The sequence below is a fragment of the Saccostrea echinata genome, unplaced genomic scaffold (assembly GCF_033153115.1).
Source record: "Saccostrea echinata isolate AGI-Se365-2 ecotype Australia unplaced genomic scaffold, CSIRO_AGI_Sech_v1 ptg000006l, whole genome shotgun sequence".
NCBI lineage: Eukaryota > Metazoa > Mollusca > Bivalvia > Ostreida > Ostreidae > Saccostrea > Saccostrea echinata.
In genome coordinates, this window is record NW_026889755.1 from 9992479 (window position 1) to 10015648 (window position 23170).

General features: G+C 35.8%; 1 protein-coding gene across 1 annotated transcript; it reads left to right on the plus strand.

Moving 5' to 3' along the window:
* Nucleotides 1–3912: 3912 nt before the first annotated feature.
* LOC133180514 (cysteine dioxygenase-like) lies at nucleotides 3913–20607 on the plus strand. The gene is made up of 4 exons (XM_061315016.1): nucleotides 3913–4089; nucleotides 17664–17799; nucleotides 19115–19365; nucleotides 19867–20607. Exons 1-4 carry the CDS (start codon nucleotides 4032–4034, stop codon nucleotides 20055–20057), a joined length of 636 nt encoding a protein of 211 aa, XP_061171000.1. The 5' UTR covers nucleotides 3913–4031; the 3' UTR covers nucleotides 20058–20607.
* The last annotated feature ends 2563 nt before the right edge of the window (nucleotides 20608–23170 follow it).

Sequence of the window (23170 nt, forward strand, 5' to 3'; positions counted from 1 at the left end):
CTGGTGTCGCACTGTCAGACGAGGGACTGCCAGAATCATATGGGGTTGTCCCCACTTCCGCAACATGGTCCTTCATGACCCTATCTATATCTACCTCCAGGGTGGAGCCTTTGTCCACAGAACTCAGTGATCCCACAGAAACTAGACCATAGGCCGCCTCATTCGAAGGTTGGGCTGGTCTTGGGGAAAGAGGTGTAACACTGATATCCTCAACTGCAGAATCCAATAGAGACTCCTCCACCATCTCTACTTCCAGGCATGGCACGCACAGGCTAACAGCAAAGCCTTGAGATTGGCGTGACTGCCCAGTTTGTATACAGGTCTCCTTCCCCTCATTCTCGGGTGACACCTGATCAGAACTACCACGGCTGGTCCTCCCAAAGACCTGAAACTCCCTAGTCCTATCCCGGGCTGGTCCAAGTGGCTCCGGAGTGGAGTGGGGGGCCACAAGCTTCCCCACTTCCTCGTCCAAGGATGCCTCTTCCTCCTCAGCTGAGAATAGCTCCGGCGATTGGGGCGTCTCAAAGTGGACCCTTAGCCTGCGCCGCTTGCGCCTACGCCGCCTACAGGAGGGGGTTGACTAGCCCCCTGCTCCTTACTCTCCGAGTCAGTCCTCTCTGGGGACTGCTCTGGGTTCATAAATCGAACTGCCTGGGAGGGCCCTCCCTGGGATCCAGGCCTTCCACTCCTAGGTCCCCTCTCCTGGGACTCAGGCCTACGATACCTCTCACCAAGGGGTCCCTTCATCCGGGCTCCGCCCCGCGGCCCATCAGTGGCTACTGTCTTCCCTGTAGCTCGAGTGGGGCAATTTCTACGGAAATGCCCCACCTCTCCACACTTAAAACACACAGAAGGCTTCCGCTTATGAGCCGTCCATCTGGATGGCGGGGAACCAGCCCTCCGAGGTTTCGGAAAGGGGGCATATCCTTTCTGCCTCAGGGCCTCCTCAAGTTTCTCTATCCTGCTCCGGAGAGCTTCAAGCTCCCCCCTAGCATCCACATTTCCCATCCCAGGATCATCCCGTCCAGTGTCCTCACCGAGGATCAACTTCCGCACCTCTCTCTTGGCTTTAGGCCTATGTAGCCGGGAGTGCTGGTAGTATTGCATTCGCTCCACGGCTTCCTCCACAGTCCGGGGATGTCCGTCGAGGGCGTAAAGGCCAGCATCTCGGTACTCGGCTCCATAACACAGCCTAGGTATGGCGTGTGTGTGCACGTCCGGCACACAAGGGAAGGCTCGCGTTGCCAAGGTCAGCACCCTGTCTGCCCACTGACGAAGTGACTCTCCTGGATTCTGATTGGCAGCCTGGAAGTTGAGTTGATGAGTGAGATAGGGGGCAGAGGAGCCAAAACGCTTCTCAAATCTCTGCAAGATCTCACCTAGGTGGAGCTGGCTACTGGTTTCTAACAGCAAGGTGTAGTATTCGCTTGCTGCCCCCTCAAGGCAGAAACAAAACTGGTCGTGCTGCTCCTCCTCTGTCCATAGCTGGCTGCGAGATAACCTAACGAACTTGTGCAAAAATGCCTTCCAACTGGTCTTACCATCATACCTAAGGTCCTTATACCGGGGCTTACCCCCAGTGGCTGCCCTACCTGGGTATGGTGTGGTGCCCTGGTAACCAGGTGAGCCATAATGTATTGGTGTACTAAAGTTGCAAGCCTGGTTAGCCGGGACTGACTGACTAGCATAGTATCCCGGATGGGCTGCCCCATACATGTTAGGTTGAACATGTGCTATCCTCTCCCCCTCCCTTCCAAAATGGCAGGCTGGGGTATCGGGATGGGCAGGACTACAATTCATTGACACAGGAACACTATGGTGCTGCAGTGCATTGGGCATAGCCATACCATGGAGTGTGGCTGGAGTACTCTCGCCTCGGTACAACACAGACTGGGTGTGGTCGGGTACTGGGGGTTGGGCATGCCTACCCCCAGGATTGATGTACTCTGATTGGGGCACATGATAAGGTGTGCTTGGGGAACTAGCATACAATGATGTAGGTTGGGGTCTGGCAGCAGTCACACCAGTGTTTAAAGGATTTACTTGTAAATGAACCATTGCTGGTGACACTCCAACATTTACAGGGGCTGGGGCAGATATAGTGCGTGGCATTGAGCTCCGGGGTTGCAAATCATCCCCAGGGAGAAAGGGCGCACCAAAATCTGCTAGTCTAGGTTGGCTCTGTATGGGTGCAGGGTCCCAGGTGAGCCCTACAGGATCTACGGGCCTCACATGTTGACGATCATACTCGGAGGTGAGCTGTGCAGGCCTCATAGGCCTCTCAGGTTGCTGACTAACACACGGTGTATGGGACGGAAGGGTGGGGTCAAGTGGGTGTGGTACAACCTCACCCAAGCGGCTTGGTCTAGCCAGAGTAGCAGGGCCCCCCAGGTTAGCTGTCTCCCACAAGGACAGGGTGGCTACTAACTGAATGCACATGCCCTAAAGAATATGGATGCTCTAACCCTGAATTTGAAGGGGCCTCACTATATTCTTGTTTAGGTGGGCTACAACCCACAGTGCTACCAGGTGAGCCACACCTACACGGGCTACCTAGAGAGGCCTCCAGGGAATCACTGGTCATCATCCCTGGTGAGCCAAATTGATTCTGGGCAAACCTTACCTCTTTTTCTGACTCTCCATGTAATACACTACCCTCCCCACAGGGGATGCCCGAGTGCAGGCCGGGCATAGGTGTAGAGGGGCCCCCCAGGGGCAACCCCCCTCCCATGTGACCTGACATTGACTGAGCAAAAGGTGTGTGACGGGAGGCAAAATGCTCACTCCCGCTATAAGCGTATGGTGAATAACCCCCCTCCCCGGGGTATCCCCCCACCCTACCCGGAGTGTGAGGGGTGGTATTGTCTGACCGCGTGTCAGCCGGGCGAGTGCCCAGGCCTAAAGCCGACACGGCTTCCTCTACCGACATATCCATAATAAAATATCACAATAAATCAGATAAAATCACATACAATACAAATTAATTCTGAAAGTTGATTCAAGAAATACATAAAAAACCAACACGTGCTCTCGCATACCTAGCAGCACCAAAAATGGCGGCTAAAACGATGCCTGAAAAAAAACCCAACTTTGACAGCAGTACGGGAATCTCCCGGGCCCCGCGAGTTGGGCGCCAGTAAAGTCTTTTGAGGTTCTTTACAAATATTTATTAACACATATACAGATCCGTAGGTTCTGGCCCGGGCCGACTCCCCGCTCCGCTGCTGTCCCTCACACGTCCTGTCAGCTCGGCATCCACGTGTAGAAGAGGTCCGTGCGACTGTCCCGTCGTCTGAAGTAATACAGACAGTAAGTTGTACCACGGGACAGTCGCACAGATACTACATTGTGAATATGTCGAGTTTTCTTCGTACGAGCGACAAAATACGGCAGATCAGCGTAATTATTAAATTGTACGAACACGTATTCTACTTGTTCTTTGGTTGAAGTTTTATATTTTATTGAATGCGATGGGTTCTTAAAACCATTGAATGGATCTTGTGTAACGTTTGTTTATATTAGAAGCGAGAAAATAATGAACTATTAATATGATTTACACATTTATACGATATTAAAATTAAAACACGTTCATAAATTTGAAAGGAATAGGGACGAACATGTAATTTCCGGATTTTTAAAAACAAACTATAATGCCAGTAAAATTACTACTTTATAGGACGAAATTCTTTATTCGGGGAACAAAATCAGCAGTTGATTTAATTTCTAACATTTATTGTTAGGCAGAAAAAGAAATTTTAATATTTGTATCCCTTATCGTTCCCCATCAGAATGCTAACTTGGCTGCTGTTAATAAGATTAACACTCATTAATGACATGCCGTTACTGGATATTGACGAGATGTTCAACACTTCAACATACAGCACAAGGGCATCGGCAAAGGGGCGGCGATCGCCGCCCCAATAATTTGGAGGAAAAAAATGAATTAAATGAGAAATACAGAATTGCAAAATTTGTAACGGCAATATCTGTGGTCAATGGAGCGGCGAGAATAACGGCAATCTGTGGTCAGCATGGTCAATGGAGCGACAAAGTGTGAAAGCTCTTGTCTACACGGACGCAAACTGGGATGTACGTGTAACGTTATGTATAATATATATTAAAGGCACCTTTACCAAGCGTGTGTAAACGACAAGCAGGATGTCCATCGCTCTTCATGTGGGTTTGCTACAAATTATAATCAAGGCCCACAGGAAGCAAGGTTTTTAGAAATTCTATTTCTTGGGGGTCGGGAGTGGGGGTTCTCTAAGTTTCCGGATTTTTTTTCTTTCAAATGCTGAAATTTGCCCCCTCCACCTCCTGCTTTCTGCCACTGAGTAGAAATACACTTTGCAAGGGGTTGCTGTATTGTGATGAAGTCAACAGGGGTTGTGTTTTGTAGAAATATCTCATTTCAGTATTTTATTTATTAGTGTGTACATTAGGATGTTTTCTATCTGGTTTCCTCAGCTCCAATAACCATGATAACAACTTCTTTGAAGCATATATTTGATTTACCCTTACATTATTTTGTCATCCAACATTTATTTTACTTTTTAATTTTAAAATATTATATCCAATTTAATGTAAAATCTTTGCTTTTATTAAGGTCTTTCGTCACAACGGAAGACCTTCTACTGATTCTGATGGTTAAGATTATTATTCTTTTTTTTTTCTTCTCCTTTCTAGACGCCAACTTTGAGACTTCATATCTCGCTCATTTCTCAACGGATTTTGCTCAAATTTGCAGGGTTTATAGACATTACAAAACTCTATCAGAATGCTGTCAAATATGTCAAAAATCCACTTCCGCTTTTGGGTTATCTCCCTTTAAATGAAAATTTCGGGGGTTTCGTTTCCAGACAAAGGCTCAGAGACTAAAAAAGCTGGAGCAGAAATACTACTGTATTTGAATAATAGAAGCATTGAAGTTGTGCACATCTATTTTTGTTTTTTTTATTTCTGCGTTCAAAATGGCGCTAGATAGGGGTCAAAAATTAGAACGCCTAAAAACGTGAAAATTTACACATATTTTCCTATGTATCTTTAAAACTAAAAATATTTTGTTAAGACATGTTGAATAAAAGTTGTGCACAATTTTAAGGTCTTTCATTTGGCACTACCAAAAAGGGGCTGGTCCCTAAAATTAGGGATCTAGGGGTCCTTGAAAGTTTTCGTTTTATAACTCAAAAACAGTAAATATTTCGAGATAACTGTCGCTTAAAAGTTGTTCTTTAACATATTATTGATCTCATGAACTTGTTATTTTGTTCGAGTCTTGTTTAATATATGAGCTAGAAGCTTGACCCATATACAGGTAACTAGTTTCATTAGACAAGTGAAGGTGAAATCTTTATGCGCATAACTGAAATAAACTTGCTATAAATGATAAACCTATCCAAAATAAATACTAATATTACTTTGTAATAAATTTTTACGTGTTCTGTGGCTTCATTCCAAATTATTGAGTCACACATTTTCAATACGTCTCGGGATTTGTTTTTGTTTATAATTACATAACCGATCACGCGTGACCTAGATCCAGTGATCAGTGGCCGTACACTAAACAGGCAATGCCTTTCTAAATCTATTTTGCAAACTCAACGATGCACGGATAACTGTGTTTTTTAATCATATCGGATCTTCAAATTATCTCATCTTATCTATGTTGGTCAAGTTGGTGATATACTTATTAAATTATTGTGGCGGAAATCACAAGAGATCCATTGCATGTGAACCAGCGACCTGCGTTCGTAAACAAAACATCTTTTAGTCGTTTAATGTTGAAACATACACTATATTAAATTTTAAAAAAGTTAGCAAAAAATAAATCAGTCTTTAACTGCATTTAACCGCATTTCACAAACATCCCGGGTTTTGTGTTTGTTTACAATTGCGTAACCTTTCCCTCGATAGCAGATGGCCGAGGTAGCAACTACATGTATTATTGCTCAAACACAAAACATTGTCGTTCTATATTCATTTTGCTTTTAACACAATGATTTACGGAAAATTATTTTTTAAATCATATCGGATCATTCAATTAAATCATTTAATCTTATCTTAATTTGATTTAATTTAAATCCAAAACATTTTATTAAGGGCGTATAAAGGTCCCCGATTTCATGAATCCTAATCTTAAAACTGCATACATGTACATGTATTTAAGAAACGATATATTTCTCAGTTATGTGTTATTGTGTGTTAAATTTCGGAGATTCATTGCGTGTGGTTAATTCTGCAGATAATTCTAACTTGACACACAAGGTTTGTAGACAAAGAATTCAAAAGAGATATATTTGAAAACAATAAGACGCATTGCTTAAAATTCTGACATATATTTTCATTTTAAAATGGCTATCTATATGATTACACCAGCTCTGAACATGCTATGTGAAAAACTCTGTCAACTAAAGTTTTGTAACTCCAGCATATGGCAAGTACGTGTGCTTTTATTAAACACCCAATTTTCCATTAACGCCCACGAAATCTACCTAGCTTAAGATCGATAATATACCGCCCGTCAATCATACAAAACAATAGCTGCTGGTTTGATTGACAGGCCAGCAACCTGTGCTACCTGATAGTCTGAGTTTGCATGCTTTGAAAGCAATTACATGTACCTGGTCATGCATCAAAGCTTTCATGTACCGCTTGAAAAGTCGATGTAAAGTAGTTTTTTATACACTCTGGTAAAAAAAACTTGTATATTGATTGGTAATTATATTTCAAAAAATAATTGAGAGAAGAGAATTAAACTTTGAGTTCATTATTTTATTTTCACTGCTGTTTTGTACACTGTTCTTGTACGCGATATGTCGTCCAAGATAATTGTACAGCTCTCCGAAGAAGAAGAAAAAAAAAAACTGGCGGCTATTCGAGCCCCTTTTCGCCTTCAATGTCTACCTGTTTACAGAGAAGAGATCGTAAATTTTCAATAAAATATTTCATATTATATGTAATTTGATTTGTATGTATGAGTATCTGAAAGGCTATATTGTGCTGATTTTTTTAAAATACATGTTTTATGTTATACATATTTTTTAGCATGCGATAAAATATCGGCAACACTTTAAGCTTATTTATTTCTAATGTCCAGAACTGTGTAACGTAAATGTCATGCATTTAAGAACTATGTTCACTTTTTATAATTTAATTCCACCTGCACGCGTGGTTCAAAAGAAAAAATGTACAAGGAGTACATATACATGGACTTGAATATAACAAACATATTAGCACACATGTAATGATGAAAATAAAAATAATTGATAATACACTTTTACAACTTCATTTCAATGATGAGTTCCTCTAAAACTTTACTTCAAATGTCAGAAAGGCCAGTACAGCCAAACTACTCTTAATTGTCTCTGTTTTAATTTCAATGTCAATCACAATAACTCTTTTCTTTAGATCCCTTCATTTCTTATTGGTACATAGTTACATGAAATTCGTGCACGGCGCTTCACCTGTCAATCAAAATTGTAAACTTCTGGTGCCACTGCTTTATAGACACAGTGCTTTACAGATAATGTAATATTTCGAAAAAACGTTTTAATTAAGGCTGAAGATGCATGCTGTGAATTTATGAAACCTGCAGTCCTAATTTACGATCCGTTCTTACATGTATATTATAATTAATCAGAAAGTCCAGTATTTGTGACAAGTTTTGATTGAGGTTTCACTCTCCCTTTAGAATAAAATGATTGATTAAATAGATTATGCACATGAGATGGATACCTGTACTACATATAAATGCATACTTTTCTCTTTGTAACAAGAATCTGTTATTGACAGTTGAAAGTGAAGAGTTTAGGTAAAAGACTTTGACAAATGACAAGTTATTCCTTCTTAGTCACTATATAGCTTCTTAGTCACTATATAGCTTAAAGCTATACGGTCGTGCCCCCCCCCCCTGCAATTATGTTTTAATTTTTCATTCATTTTTATTCTTATATATCAAAAAATTTTGATTGTTCCTGCCCCATCCCAGAAAAAAATGAAATTACTTTCTACAGGCTTGAGTCAGTACATAATGATATTACCTTTATAAAAATTGTTTCTACCCCTACGATTTGGAGTCGCAGTTTCGAAAACCACCACGTCGCCCGCGTGGCGCAGTGGTTTGAGCGTTTGCTCTAGAGTCGCGGAGTAGGGAGTTAATCTTTACGTCGCAGATTCGACTCCCTCTGCGGGATGCGGATCGAGACTGGTCCTTTGCATGAGACCGTATAAACCGAGATCCCCTGTAGCAGTAGATGCTGGCACGAAAAAGATCCCTCACTGCTCATTGGCCTTGAGTGTCGAGTATAGGTCTGAATTTGCAGCCCTCCACCGGCAAGTGGTGGCGTTTCCATATGAGTGAAAAATCTCGAGAAGGACGTTAAACAACACACAAACAAACAATTCCACTAAATAACGTGGAGTATGGTCCTTCGGGTTAGACCGTATAAACGAGGTCCTGTGTAGCAGTAGGTTCTGGCATGAAAAAAGATCCCTCACTGCTTAAAGGCCGTAAGTGCCGAGTACAGGCCTAAATTTGCAGCCCTCCACTGGCAATGCTGGCAGCTCAATGGACGTTAAACAACAAACAGACAATCAAACAAACATTTTTGTGTCGCCTGCAGAGCAGAGCAGCACTTAACGATCAATTTGCCTGGCGTCTGTCTGTCTGTCTTGCTGTCCGTCCGTCTGTCACACCTTATATCTCGAGAACTGTAAGAGGTATGGATTTGATAATTTGCACATATAGCTTGACACTATGGCTTTTGTATTTTACCATGGCTTCCGACCTAGATATCCGTGAACTTGACCTTTGACCTACTTTTCAAAATAACCAATAATGCCGATATACAACTTCTTTTTGATATTTTTAAAAGAGGTAAGTCTATGCTCTTTAGATTGTGTACTGTTTGTCATAAAACATTTTGAATAATACCAGCGTTACAGTCCACTTGACCTTGGACCTATTTTGCAAAATATACTGTGGAGGTTTAAATTTAACTTAAGTCTTTTGAAATTAGAGAGGCAGGGGTTTGATAATTAATATTTATACATGTTTATGTGCTCATGACAATGCATTTTGACACTGTATGAAATAAAGAAACCACAAAAACTGAAATTTAAGTACTATGAAAATACAACGGGATTGGTATTCCAAAATGGATGGTGTAGACTGACAATTGCGGATATGATAGACTGAAGTCTCTTTTGAAGGATTGTTGTAATCACGTACTAAATTAATTTATAAATAATTATTTACAATAAATTTATTCAAATTTCATTAATATCCATTTTAGCTTTGAGGGATTAAGGATTTGTATTTTTATTTGATTGTTAGATTCTATCGCAGTCTTACTACCCCTGGATTTTTTTTTTTTTTTTTTTGCATGAACTATATGCCATGCCGTAGCAAATAAATAGCTGATCACTTTTAGACTTAGTTACATCTTTAATGAAGCTAAAAGCAGGCGACACATGCGTTCCTTGGAACACTCTTAGATCTAGTTCTGTAAGAAACCGGCAAAGATAATTATGCAGAGATTTTTAATGAATAAAATGTTTGTTTTTTGGGTTTTTTTTTACCTTTTTATAACGCTGACTATATACTCATGTATGGTCTGCGTTATAAAACATGATGTGATAGGGTTACGTAATGCACATTGTACACATACTCAAAGACGCCGACGTTTTTCAATATCGAAATAGGACATAAAACATATTTATAATAAAATTTGAAGCCAGCGAGTTAAACGTAATAAATTACAACTATATGGAAATGAAATGAAAGAAAATATGTGTAAACTTGTCAAGTCGGAAACACTCAGAAGGGTATTGCTGGTATCATACAGACTGTATCATGGCCTTGACTCAAGTTCAAGGTCACTAAGAACGATGCTTTTACTGGATGTGTGGTCTGAAAGAACATATGTGAACTTGTCAAGTCGGTAACACAGATAGGTTTGCGTCATAACCAGAGTGTGTCATGGCTTGACGCAAGGTCATCTGGACAAGTTCAAGGTCACAAAATAGAAAGTGTACATTATTTTATTGTCTTTCTACTGGCGGAACATTGCCAGTTGATAGGTCCTTTACAAGATTATTTATCATCTTAGAATATGACATGACCTTGACTGAAGGTCACTGCTCCAACGGAAGACCTATTCGTTACTCTGCAACGAGCTCGGCTCTAGTTAATTGTATATAATTTACACGACTGACACATTTCTTGCCCATCTGTCCTAAGAAAATCAGTTCCGGTGCACAAGTTAACAACACAGCATGAGGTAGCTTCCCAGATAGCAAGTAGACTGGCTTGCCTGTCTGATATGCGCGATATACAGACAGGTGACCAGTAATGTAAAGAGCCCTCTGCTGGCCGCGCTCATTGGCTGATAAAAACTCTCGCCTACGTAGAAATTTAAATGTGTCGGGGAAACCAAAACAGATCACAGAGTGCAGAGATATCGGGCGTTATATCGTTACCTTAAATTCTACATGCGTACAAAAGCTGCATTGGAAAAAATTATACCGTGAGGGATGTTTTGAAACAAATCATAAAAGTATTGACACTAGTTAGAATTACAAGTTCTCGGCTTTTGCTTTTGATGCAATCAATCTAACACGGTCACAATACTTTCCACATACAATACAAATATTCCCTTTTTCAGATTTTGTTTAACACAAGTGTTAACATTTCACCAGGGACTTATATACTTACTATAGGCCTATAGGTCCCTAATTTCACTCACACATTTCGCTTCGCCTGAAGGTATTTTAATTAGCTTGCGAAGCTCCTATCACATTACATACCATACATTACTTGGATAAAAGAAAACTGCAACATTTGTTAATTGAAACTGACACATTTTAAACATTCATCGGTTTAGGATGACTCACTGACTCAGCAGATAGCCGCGGCTTATCAGTTTACTGTGATTATTTCCCATGCCAGGGCGAAGAGCAGCGGCGATGGATGGCGCATTAATCAAGCCAGGAATTCCTGGCTTAGATGGCGGTAGTCACCTGTCTCTTTCGAACGATAGAGGCAGGCAATACCAGTCTGAGATAGCAAGCTGATGTTGGACCAACGCACCCCCAACTTTGCATGGGATGTCTCTTCTGTATTGGTTTGAAGGTCCGAAGTAACATCTGCTAATTTGATTTTTTTTTTCTGGCTTTTTCATAGTCAGCTAAAAGTATCTATTTCCCAGAGAATTATCTCTTTTTTTTCAGAAAGTGTTGAAGTATTTGAGGCTTGAATAGTTTAGTTTTTATATATATGTATTCACATGAGTATGTCCATTTTCAGTTGCCATTAAGAAAACCCCATTTTAACAAGACTTTAAGAAAAATTTTAAAACTCTGCAGTTGGTGAGATTACATTTCACGGCAAGCTGTACTTAATTAAGATGTAATTAAGATGCTATGGCCAAATATGGAAAAATCCTTTCCGGCTCATAACTAGAAAACTATTTGACAAAACCATCAAAGTTGGCGAATTTATGCATCTTAGGTAGAAGGTGTGTCGGGACCTATTTCAAGGTCACTGTGACCTTTAATTTAAGTGAAATTTAAAAATAAAACTGTTTTTTTACTATCTGATTACACAATCCCAAGAAATGCAAGAGTGTTGCAGTATCCTTATTAAAAAATGTTAAATCAAGAAAATACTAATTTTTTTTTATATATAACCTTACAGCAATCTATAACAAATGTAATGTTACAAGAGAAATTCCACCTCTCCCATGGGTGTAATTATCAAGCACTGGTCAAGGAGAATTTGGTAACAGAAAATTGCATGTCAAATTAGAGAGAAATTAATGGGTTTAGTGTGAGGAGCTAACTGGTAGAGCATCTCTGATCAAGCAGGTGTTATCTATATCTCTTGGGAACTGGGCAAAAAGAAACAGCCGTGTTGGATTAAATAGTTGGCTAGCCTAACTTTTAAAATGAATTTGGTGAAACGTAAATAAAACTTATTTGATATTGTATAATAAATTAATTTGATATTGTATAATATAATTAAAACTAATTATACTCGGGGGGGGGGGGTGATATTGGAATCGGCATGCCCGTTGTCCGTATGAATTGCAGCTTTAAACCAGTCTGACATTAAATCTAAAAAAAAATCAAGTATTCCAAAAAAAATGTTTTAATTATGGTAGATAGTCCCTACAACTCTAAGAGTAATGCAGGAACCTTATTAAAAATGTTGCATCAAGATTACAAAGTATTTTTTCTTTTATATATCTTTGTAATAAATTAAAAAATAAATCTTTGTTTTCAAATTTAATATCAGAGTGACATGAATATGCATTTTTATTGCACTACAAAGCAGATAGTATGTATAGATCCATTCATCCCTTGGGAGTAATGAGTGGACATGCATCCAGTTAAAGATTAATTAATGAGTTCAGGGTAGGAAGGATAGCTGTCTCGATCATTTCTGTTAGAGGATCTCTGATCAAGCAGTTCTTATCTGTATCCTGTGGGAATTAGAACTGCTTGTCAGTTTATAGCGTCATTTGTTGGCCAGCCTTTTATTTTTAATAATAATTTGATATAGATTAAGTTGTTAAGACTACATTGATATTGTTTAATATGATATTTTATTTAATTTTTTGAAAATATCAACTAATTCAGAGCATCATGTTTCACAAATCTGAAAGCTGGGGTGGGGGGGGGGCTGCAGATGGGCATTTGTCAAGCTCTATCACAACAAGATGAGGATCTATAATGTAATATTTGTTATAATCAATGCCTACACCACAAGAGATGTATAAACAAATATTATATGGAATGGAAAAATCATTGAAATCCTTGTATCAAGGTTGACATGATTTTCTTACACTCTAAACTGTTTATGACAAATGAACAATATTTAACGGGCGTATCATGCTGTGGAGGGGCACTTTATTGTACTATAATAGGAATACAGTTAATTTTAAATTTATTACCAAAACGAAACAAAGCAAACAACTCATATCTTTTTCAGTAGTTTCTGTTTCAAACAAAAGAACTAAAATTAAATCAGAGTTGAATATTTCTTGCTGTTACGAGAGTGTGTTAGTAATTTGTCGTTTTGATTTATTTAGTTTGAAATTTTAAAGTTAGGATTTTCTGTTTTTGTTATTATGTATAACAATGCGATAAAAAAAAAATTATTTTTTGATATTAATTATAAAGCCATATTTCAAGTGATACCCTAAATTGACTGTTGTTATCTTATTAGGACTTGGTGTTTAAATTGTGTCATCTTCATACTACAGATTTCTGGAAGTGGAAAAGGGGTTTATTATCATTAATAAGGCGTACTTTATAGAGATTAAAAGATAAAGATTAACTTTACACAATGTACAACACATAAGAAAGAAACATTCGAACTTCAAAAGAACAAGTTGTTCATTGTAAAGACTTCTAATATAACTTAATAAAACAAGTTTGGCTTTCCAGAAAGCCTGAAATGTCATCTCTTTGGCTTCATGAATGTCACAGAATAAACAGTAGAATGTTACATTATTTTCTCAGCCATTACAGGAAGTAGTATCGCTTTAAAAAAAAATATGGGGGGGGGGGGGATTGACGACTTATCTGAACAATCTTTGACAAGGGGAAAAAGGAGCTCGAACTCAACATTTTCATTTTTTGGAAGTGGGATTACAACTTTTCCAACAACCATATTTTTTATTATAATACATTCCCATGGGATACCATACTGGAACAAAAGATGGAAGATGGGGCAAGGGCGCGCCTTTAATGAATATTTTTAATCTTTGGGAAAAAGTGGAAGGGGCGACCCTCCTGATGCTACGTGTCTGTATTATTTTACCTGTTGTAAATATGCTTTATTCATTTTAAATATTTTTTGTACAATGTCTGTAAAAAAATCTAACCACTGAGAAATATTCACAAAAATTAGATAACAATTATTCCATATGAAGATGGATAAAACCTTAGTATTCCTTTGGACTTTAGTTTTTAGTGGCCTACTACGGTAGCAAAAAAGTTTAAAAGAGCTAACTTGGAATAATCCGAACCTCAATTAATTTCCAAATATTTTCCTTATTTTAATTGTATCCTCTGACGTGACTTGGCCATCGAGCCACTGAGAAAATTTGAAACACTCCTGCATCATACCATGGGATCCTGTTGCCCATGCAGATTCATGTTTTAACGCTATATTATGTATAATATTAGTACATGTACATGTATACGCTCCTAGGAAAATAGCATGCATAGAAAGGTTATAAAATTGAAAAGTTACCATTAACTAAGTTTTTTCACACTGAAAAGAGCCCCAATCTACCAACATCGATTTTATAGGCTGTTCCATGAGACACACATTTTATAATTTTGGCTTTATTTCAAGAATACAAGGAGTGATTTTTTATTACTTTATCCAATTAACAAAAAACGCAAATTAGAATTGTATAAAGAAAATGATAAGTTACTTCATTTATTAATCCTTACGAAATCTGAGCTAGGTAAAGAAAATTGTGTTTTTCCTAAAACTTTTCTGCATGAATACATTTAAATTAAAAAAAAAGAATAGTGCAGACATCCGAGAAAATACTCGTAATGATTCTTTATGATATTTATTCCAATGCCTGCAGCACTGAGTTACTTAAATCAGAGACATTTATGTTTTTGCTTAAATTGTGCTTTTAGGTAAAATTTCTTTTTCTTCGAAATTTATTTTTTTTAATAAGTTCTGTTTTATTTTAAATATATACGGCAGTAATTATCGTTTGACTATTACGTACACATAAAAGTTAAGTTATTGCCATTGTATATATGCATTTAACGTGAATGTTTTCACTGTTTTCTTTCGTCCGTAAATCTTGGATCCACGCCTTGGCTGATACATCCTGGATGTTTTGATCCCCGCGCGCTGATCATCGTAGATACAATGTTTATGTGTATTTTGAAGACCACCACCCAAGTGATCCTAATTCTATTACCCTTAATGAACCCTGAGTAGTTTTACTTTAAGATGGGCCATTTTGTAATAGTAAAACAGCACGCTCAATTTTGTTTACATCTTTATATTTAGAAAACATGTCATCATCAGGTCATTTGCAAGACCACCAGCTTATAGGGAGATGACAAAAAGTACTTGATCGGACATAACAAAATTAAACATAAAATCGAAAAAAAAAAATAAATATGCTTTTTCTTCTTAATGCAGTTATATTTTAATCACACTAATCTTATAAGTTTTATAGAATATGAAGAAAAGCTGCTACTACGCAGTGTCTCTATGCATGAAATAAAAAATATTATTTTTGATGTTTTAATAAGAAGAAAAATACCATACGAGTTAAACATGTCCATATAATATACTTTTGCCTATGAGTTCGAGATTAAATCTTCTCCTTTGTAATAAGTGAAACCCATTTTGCATTTTGTTATAATACTTTACATTAAATCTAAATCATTTTTGACAGGCTTTAAACCATTTTAATAAGTAAATTTAAGAGCCGTTAATATATATGCATCAGTAAATTGTATTAAACCTAAACGTGCTACAAAAATTCTTTTATATTTTATGTAGAATATTCAATGTAAGACATAGTAGGAATTTAGCCCGGTCTTTAATTATTATCAGGTTGACTATGATGGGAGTGAAATGGTCAAGCTAAGAGGAAAAAATTGCATGAACGGTTGTAAGCCAATGAAACCAAAATGTTTGCAAAGAGTTTATTTACTGAAAGTTGTGAGTCGTACAGCTGATCGTATAGCGTCTCCTGAAGTACGCCGTAGATCGTATTTTATAATGTACAATGCATAATATTCATTTACATATGAAACAAACAAATCAGATTCAAGTAAACAAGTTATACAATAAATTTGGACAAAATCCTGGAATTTTATAAAATAAATTGTAATTGAAACATAAACTTTAATAAGCTTCAGTCTAACGTCCTTGTATTGTGCAAAAGTTAATATAATGTTAAGGTCAGACGATACGTTCCTCAAATATCTGTTTTGTATACCTTCGAATTATGAGGAAAATATTCAAAATTTTAATTACCTTTTGATTTCTAAACTGGTTTCTAATTGTCTTTAAAGAAATGAAACACCAAAAAATGTGTTATTGGCTAATTAAGTTTTTTCCAAAAGGATTTTATAGGAAAAACATCCTCTGGTATCTTGCACAAATGCTTGGTAAAGTACCTCATTTTTTTGCGAGTAAACATGTTAAAGTAGCAATACTTCAATGACAGAATCTTAGAAAAAATTATATATTATTGAGGAACGTATCGTCTGTCCTGCATCCTGGTAGATTACATTGTCCTTAATCCGATTACCAGGTTTGTTTATTCTTACGGAAAAGTCTTACACTTTCATATCCCGATTGGATTATAGGTCAATGCACTCTATCTTAAGTACATTGTAAATAGTTTAATATGTTGATTTTCTGATTAAAATAATTGTCTCAAACCCTATAGGTTTACACGGTGGCTAGAAATAAATATGAAAAGCTTTAAGCCCAATACCGTCTATTTGAAACGATTTAAATCTTGGTAATGAATATATTATTCAGTATTTCTGAATGCTAAAGTCGATACAACATTTCATTAACTACCGAAATAATTACATAAAACAATTCGTATTTAACCTGTATAAAACATGTAATCGGTATTCCGTATGCCAGTAGACGAAAACCGAAAACGAAAGTACGTTTCTCATATAGGTTTTGTAAGTTCCAGCAATATATATATATACAATTCCCAGAATCGTTTGCTTATTATTGCTGTGCGTTTTCTGTGAAGAAAACAAACATATACAGATTTATTGTTCACTGTTACGCTCCTAATCATGTACGGTAGCGTTGTCAACATTTCATTTCAATGAGCTTTTAAATAGGTGTACGATCCAGTGAACTCGGTCATTTGATACATTTAGTGCCCAGGTTATTGATTCAACCGAAAAATACCACAGGTCTAAACTGTGATTCAGACATTTAACTAAGACGTAAATAATTTACGGGGGGGGGGGGGAGGGGGGGGGGGCTTTTAATTGTAATTATTAATTTTTTTTTTTTAAATGCTTCAATTTTAAAATTATTTTTATGTAGCTTTAACGGTTATAAATTGAGAAGGATAAATTTAATAGCATAAGGACATAATTATACACCTAATATTCATTAATTGAAAACTTTCCTTTTTTTTTCATCTAAATATTTTCTATGACTGAATTTATTGAAAAAAATTTTTTTTTTCTTGTTTAAACATTTCAATGGAAACGGTTTTAAAAGATGCTATTGAAGCAAAATAAACATATTAAAATATCTTGTATCTCCTTTGCTTCGAAGTCGAAATATTAATTACAACACATGGTCATAGTATTGTTTGTTATTTATTCATATCCGTCATGTCAAAAATAATTTATACAGAAACCATAACATAAAAAACCCAGCGTAAGGAAACTGAGAAACGAAAGTATTAGTGTGCTTATGTAGAGAATTCCAAGAAGTCCGAACGCTATTAATAAACACATGCAAGAAAAAAAAAATCCTTGCTTCTTAGTACCCTATATAAGAGAGGAAGTAACCAGTCTGTAGCTTAATATTTTTTTTGTGTTGTATACAGATCTGATATTAGCTCGATAATCTTTCTACTCTTACACTGTTTACAAAATAATGGATCAGTTCAATTTGACAGATCTACAATCCAGTTTGAGAACGTTGCTAGCGCACGGATTGGATGAGGAATCGGTAGAGAAGGTTAAAGAAATGATGTGTCGGTATAAAAGTCAGAGCAAAGACTGGGAAGACAAGGAGACGTGGAGTGATAAAAAGTAAGATCAGAATTTTTTAGTCTTTTGATATTATTTTTTTTTTTTACAAAAAACATTCCTTAAATATAAAAGAAACAAAACATTATATATATATATATTTGGAAAAAGCACTTTTTTTTCATCAATATGATAAAAATCTCAAAATTTTCACTAACACTTATAGTTTAAAATACGCATTTGATGAGTCTAAAACCTAGTCGGAGAACTTATTGAAAAAGTAAATATATCATTAAAACTGCGTTATGTCCATTGTTCTTTTTTATTTTGATTTTTATAATATGATAAAAATCAGAAAAATTTTACTAACACTTATAGTTTAAAATATGCATTTGATGAGTCTAAAACCTAGTCTTAAAAGAATTCGGAGAACTTATTTAAAAAGTAAATATATCATTAAAACTGCGTTATGTCCATTGTTCTTTTTTATTTATATTTTTATAAATGGTTTAGAAATTTAAGTGTATCTTAAAACAATATATAGTATCAAATGTGTATTTCTTATATGCACAACAATTAATTGCATTTATGAATTTTTCTTTCGATCATTTTTAGCTCTACTGGTCAGAGACCAGAAGCTCTTATGCGATAGTAGGGTGTCCGTCGTCCGCCCGTATGTCTGTCTGTTTGTCCGTCCGTCTGTAAACAAGTTTTCAAAACGCTACTCCTCCTACAGTTTTGGTATGATTTCAATATAACGTGGCACACAAGTAGATTACATTAAGTTTCATAGTTTTGTTTATCGGTTTTTGATTTTGATGAACGATGTTGCCATGGTTACTAAAAATCGAATTTTCTGTAACATTCCTTTAAAAGGCTACTCCTCCTACAGTTTTGGTCTGATTGCAATAAATCTTGCCACGAAAAGAGACTAAACCAAGGATCATTATTCTATTTAATGCTGTTTGCAAAGTTTAAAGTCCAAGTGCTACTTTTCTCCTCATTTGTTATGAGAACAAACCAGTAGAGCTACAGTCTTTAAATCCTATGGTAGGGTGTAACTATGTTTTTTAAATAGGTTATTGTTAATTGACCTTTTTTATATATTACAATTGATATTTTGTACAGGTGTAAAGATCCGTATAAGCCTAAATATAATAAATATTTATTTTATTTATCAAAATATCCTGATTGCTTTTTGTCAAATGATTAATATATTGTATAACAAATCGTTACTTTTGTATTATCGCAAAATGAGAAAGACATTCCGGGGGCTTGATTTAACTGTTTTAACAAATTAGAAAAGAAATAAATATATGTATATATTTAAAAATGTGGTGATCAAAATGCCTCGTCTTATGTAATCTTTACTGTGCAGATATACGAGAACTCTACTGGACAAAGGAAATGGACATTATAATCTGATGATACTGTGTTGGAATACCGGCCAGGAAAGCCCTATACATAATCATCCTAACTCTCATTGCTTCATGAAGACTCTGAAGGGAGAAGTGTTCGAGGAGTTGTATAAAAATCCGGATATGACGTCATGTGAAAGCTGTTGTGTATGCAAAATGGAGAAGATAGAAGACAGGGTATACAAACTTAATGATGTGGCTCATATCACTGGTATGTGTATAAATTGTATACATTTGTATTTTTATATTAAAACGTTTAAACGTCGAGGAATATTTTGGCAAAATAGGCAAAAAACTATATTGACGGGCACTTTGTAATCCATACTTATGTACAAAAGAAATTTCATTTAAAGAAATTGAAAGGAATGACAAAGAGACTTATTTTAAACAAAATTTCAGTTCGTTATAGTCGATATTGTCATTGCCGCCATCTTGATTCCCCATTCCTTATTATTGCTTTATTCCTTGGCAGTTCTATACAATTCACCGACGACATTATAAGCAGTATAGTTAAGCTGTTTATTGAGTTTTTTTGGGGGTTTAATTTATACAGCCTTAAATCGCAAATAATGTCATTTTCTTACATTTTGAATTATTGTTATATTGTGTGATGTCAGCATAAACATTTTCCGTGTTGAATAGGTCTTACTTATATGTATGGGCTTATTTTTATTTATAAAATTTTAAAACGATATATCATCTATTAATATAGACGCAGACGGACTTCACCGAGTTGGTAACAAAAGTCACGTGAACGGCGCTGTCACTTTACACCTTTATTCCCCGCCCTTTTCCTCGTGCAGGAAATATGATGACGCCACGGGAAAATCTACAGAGGTTCCGATGGGTTACGATCAGGACTTCAGTGAACAATGCTGTTCACGTTCCTGTTGTTCCAAGTAAACTGATTCTGTAATGTCTACGTGTAATCAAGAGATATCTCTGTATGATTTTAAGTTAAATTATTATTATTAATGTTGATAAAAACATATCTCTATTGTGATACTTTAAATATAAACTGTCTTTATTCTTGTTTAAATGCGTTTGAACAATTTATGACATACTGTATATTTTTACTGCATTTTTAAATACAAATTTTTCTTATTCTGCTAGTTCTGATCTTCCTTGATGTGAAAACCGAATCTCAGAATTTTTTTTTTCTTTTTATCCTATTGTTTATTCATTTCAAAATGTGTGTGTTTTTTTAATATCGCAAGTAACAATAAAAAAAGAATTGTTCTATGTATTTTTGTTTTTTATACGAATTCTTAAAAGCAATAAATAATAATTTCCGAGCAGAGATGTGTTTAAAATAATTGTATCGGATGGTGTTAATGGGAATTATTTATGATTTCCATATGCATCCACTGACTGTTTTCACCTTGGTTTTGTTATGCAACTGGCTACTTTGTATTTTATGGTTTATGTTAATAAAATGAAAATTGTTAATTCATTTATTTTCTTACATACTCCTGCTATATCACAGGAGTGTTTGAAGTCTGTAAAAGTAAGATCATACGTCTGAACAGTAGGACACATTTACAGAACTTAACAGTGTAGCACCTGATTACGACCCCAAAATTTATCTCTGGGTTTAAAATTTTTTATAATGTGGCACATATTTGGAATGATCCCCTATTATCTGTACAATTATTATTTTTAATACAAGATGCATTAACGCACTTGCATTATGCTACATACATACAAACAAATAGATACAATACAAATATAGTTATTACATTATTACATTTATTATTTTTATACAGTAATTAAGGTAATAATACCAGCAATTTCCTTCAATTTTTTTCCTTAGTTTACAAAAATATTGAGTTGACATTATACTACATGTATGACATTGATTGCTACAGTCTCCGCGGCTGGGTAACATGGTGGTGTATTTATATTCATAATAAATGACGGTAATAAAAAAAACAACGATATAAAAACGTGAATCTCTCATACTAGCAGTAGCACATCAAATGGGTTTAGATTTGCCTCCATTAAAATTCTCAACAGAACTTATTTATAAAGAAAAGGTAATGGAGCAATGACTAATGACGTGCATATTAATTATGACTACTACTAGCAAATATCTTTGTTAAAATACAGGTCTTTGCGTAGATACATCTAAGACATAAATATCTTTTTTGGTTCCAAACAAATTCTCTTGTTTTCAAATAAGCTGAATTTAATATGAAAAAGATTCTACAGTCAGGATTTTTACAGCTTGATTAAAGTAGCATCGGCTACAGTGAATAAACATTCCATGTAGAGCGTCACAAACAGAGCGGTAACCATCGTTAATATCGATGTCTAAATATTCCTTATGATCTCCTGCTTGATTACGAAAAAAAAAAACGCGGTTAGGGTTAACATTTTCTCTCTTTGCTCGTGCGATATGTTCAAATTTTTTTTTGTAATCTATGCATTGAAATCCTTAAAAGTAGAGCGATTTTCATCATTTTTATCAGATCATATTTACAACGCACACAATATAGTTATAACAATAAACAAAGTCTACAATTGTAAAACACATCCACTCTCATTGACTCTCCATCTCTTTTTACATCTTCTCAGAGCATGGTCATGCCAATCTCCAACTCCCCAGTTTCTCATACAAATCAACTTAATGTTCACTTTCATTTCTCAGACCATTATCATGCACAATAAACTAAGGACAGCAGAAATGACAAAATAGCAAATTATCAATCCATGCTTGTTCACTCTCTTTCTTGGTAACTTGCTAAAAATGACACTGCTGGGAACTTGTTCTGTAACATATATATTAAAAAAACAAAATGTACTAGATATCCCCAGCGGAAACGGATTCCAAAAATGCCTATAGACTTAAAAGACAGAGAAACATTTCGTTTGGTCATCAATTCCCGAAAGAAATCCAAGAACGCAGAACGAGTCTGTATCCTATATACAAGAAGGCTAGGATCAAAGAAGGAGAAAATGAAGATCAAAGGAGAGCCTCACTAGTAAAGGATAAAATGTATATTGAGGGAAATTATACCTTGATGCTGTTCTTCAGAGTAAATGTTACCTCGGGTGATCCTAAAACAATAGGGACAGAAAAGGTGAAAGGTGATGGTAGAGGTATTAGGATAGTCAAACTGCACTAAGAATCATTGGATAGAATATACACGGAGGATTTGACAAGAAAGAAAAGATACCAATTTGAACAAAAAAAATGTATGTATGACGTAATTTGCTTAACCTATAATTGGAATGGAAAGGATTATAAAAAAGATTATCCGAACTTTAAGGCATTTGTGTTAGGGTGGGGCTTTATTGATCGTATAGTTAAAATGCAAAAAATGTTTAAATAAGAACTTTTTTTTTCTCCTGGGTATCTATGAGGCAAACAGAGTACAGAATTGTTTTATACAGATTTGTGAAATTTCGGACCACTGGGTCAAGTGTTCCGGTGCAGGACATGGCTCTATTGACATATTAGGGAATTATATTTTGTACTGAAAGTTATTCTTCTTAGTTTGTTATTCACCTAATATTTAATTACTGTAAATAATGTAATTGAGTGAAAGAATTTTTTTCATGTATAATACAAAAAGCATTTTAATTTACAGTTTTATACATGTAGACATGTAAATGATAGATAAAATAATGAAACAAAAATACCTTATGTTTGTACATTATATATTTTTTAACGATGAAGGTAGGCTAATGAGTGTTTAGTCTGTTTAATGTGCATAAGTACTAGTAATAAATAGGTTCCTTTATGTACTAGACTTGCTATTTTGTTGATCCCTAATTATCTTATTTCTCCTTCTTTGAGGTAACATATCTTCATCTCTAAGTTAATTTTGTTTTATTTCATAGTTCAGTGGATCCTTTGTACTTTGTGTGTATGGTAAGGCATGTGGGTCTCTTGTTTGCACTTGGAAACTTACAATAAACTCCTCCTAGGTGTTTGAAATGCTAGCTGTGTACCAGTATTGGCTGACATCTTTTGTCCATGACAGTAAATCTTTTCGGTGTTTCTGCTGACC